This window comes from Meleagris gallopavo, unplaced genomic scaffold, assembly GCF_000146605.3.
Source record: "Meleagris gallopavo isolate NT-WF06-2002-E0010 breed Aviagen turkey brand Nicholas breeding stock unplaced genomic scaffold, Turkey_5.1 ChrUn_random_7180001863194, whole genome shotgun sequence".
NCBI lineage: Eukaryota > Metazoa > Chordata > Aves > Galliformes > Phasianidae > Meleagris > Meleagris gallopavo.
Genome location: NW_011128684.1, coordinates 3,128 through 3,607, shown reverse-complemented (window position 1 = coordinate 3,607; position 480 = coordinate 3,128). Strand labels below are relative to the sequence as shown.

At 64.2% G+C, this 480-nt stretch overlaps 1 protein-coding gene across 1 annotated transcript in view; it reads right to left on the bottom strand.

The window, feature by feature from the left end:
- Nucleotides 1–480, bottom strand: part of LOC104915990 (band 3 anion transport protein-like) — a gene marked incomplete at its 5' end in the record, with an annotated part of 20,043 nt that overhangs the window by 16,718 nt on the left and 2,845 nt on the right. The window contains one exon of the mRNA XM_019611137.1: nucleotides 13–160. Within this exon, the coding sequence (XP_019466682.1) occupies nucleotides 13–160 (148 nt within the window). The remainder of the gene's footprint in view (nucleotides 1–12; nucleotides 161–480) is intronic.

Sequence of the window (480 nt, the reverse complement as noted above, 5' to 3'; positions counted from 1 at the left end):
GCAGGAACACGCTGTTCTTAAATTTGCGGAGGAAGAGGGCGAGGAAAAAGGTGCCAGCCATGAGGACGAGGGACAGCAGCGCCGTGTTGGGTTTGGGCACCGATGGGTCCACGGCGTTCGTCACGTTGTACTCCCACTGCAGCGGGTGATCCTTGAAGATCTGGGGGTGGGAGATGAGGTTGGGATGGCCCCACACACTGCCCCACCTGCACCGGGGGTGACGCCGTCCCAACACCACCGACTGCGTGGGGACGGCACTGAGCTGGGGGGCAGGGCAGAACCGGGGGGAGCCCAGAGCACCGCTCCCAGAGACCCCCGCAAGGGGAGAAGAGTGAGGTGGGGAAGTGCTGGGGAGGGGGAGAAAGCATTATGGACTGGACTGCATCCCTGCTGCACCCCACAGCTCCATCCCACTGCACCCACAGCTCCATCCCTGCTGCACCCCACAGCTCCATCCCACTGCACCCCACAGCTCCATCC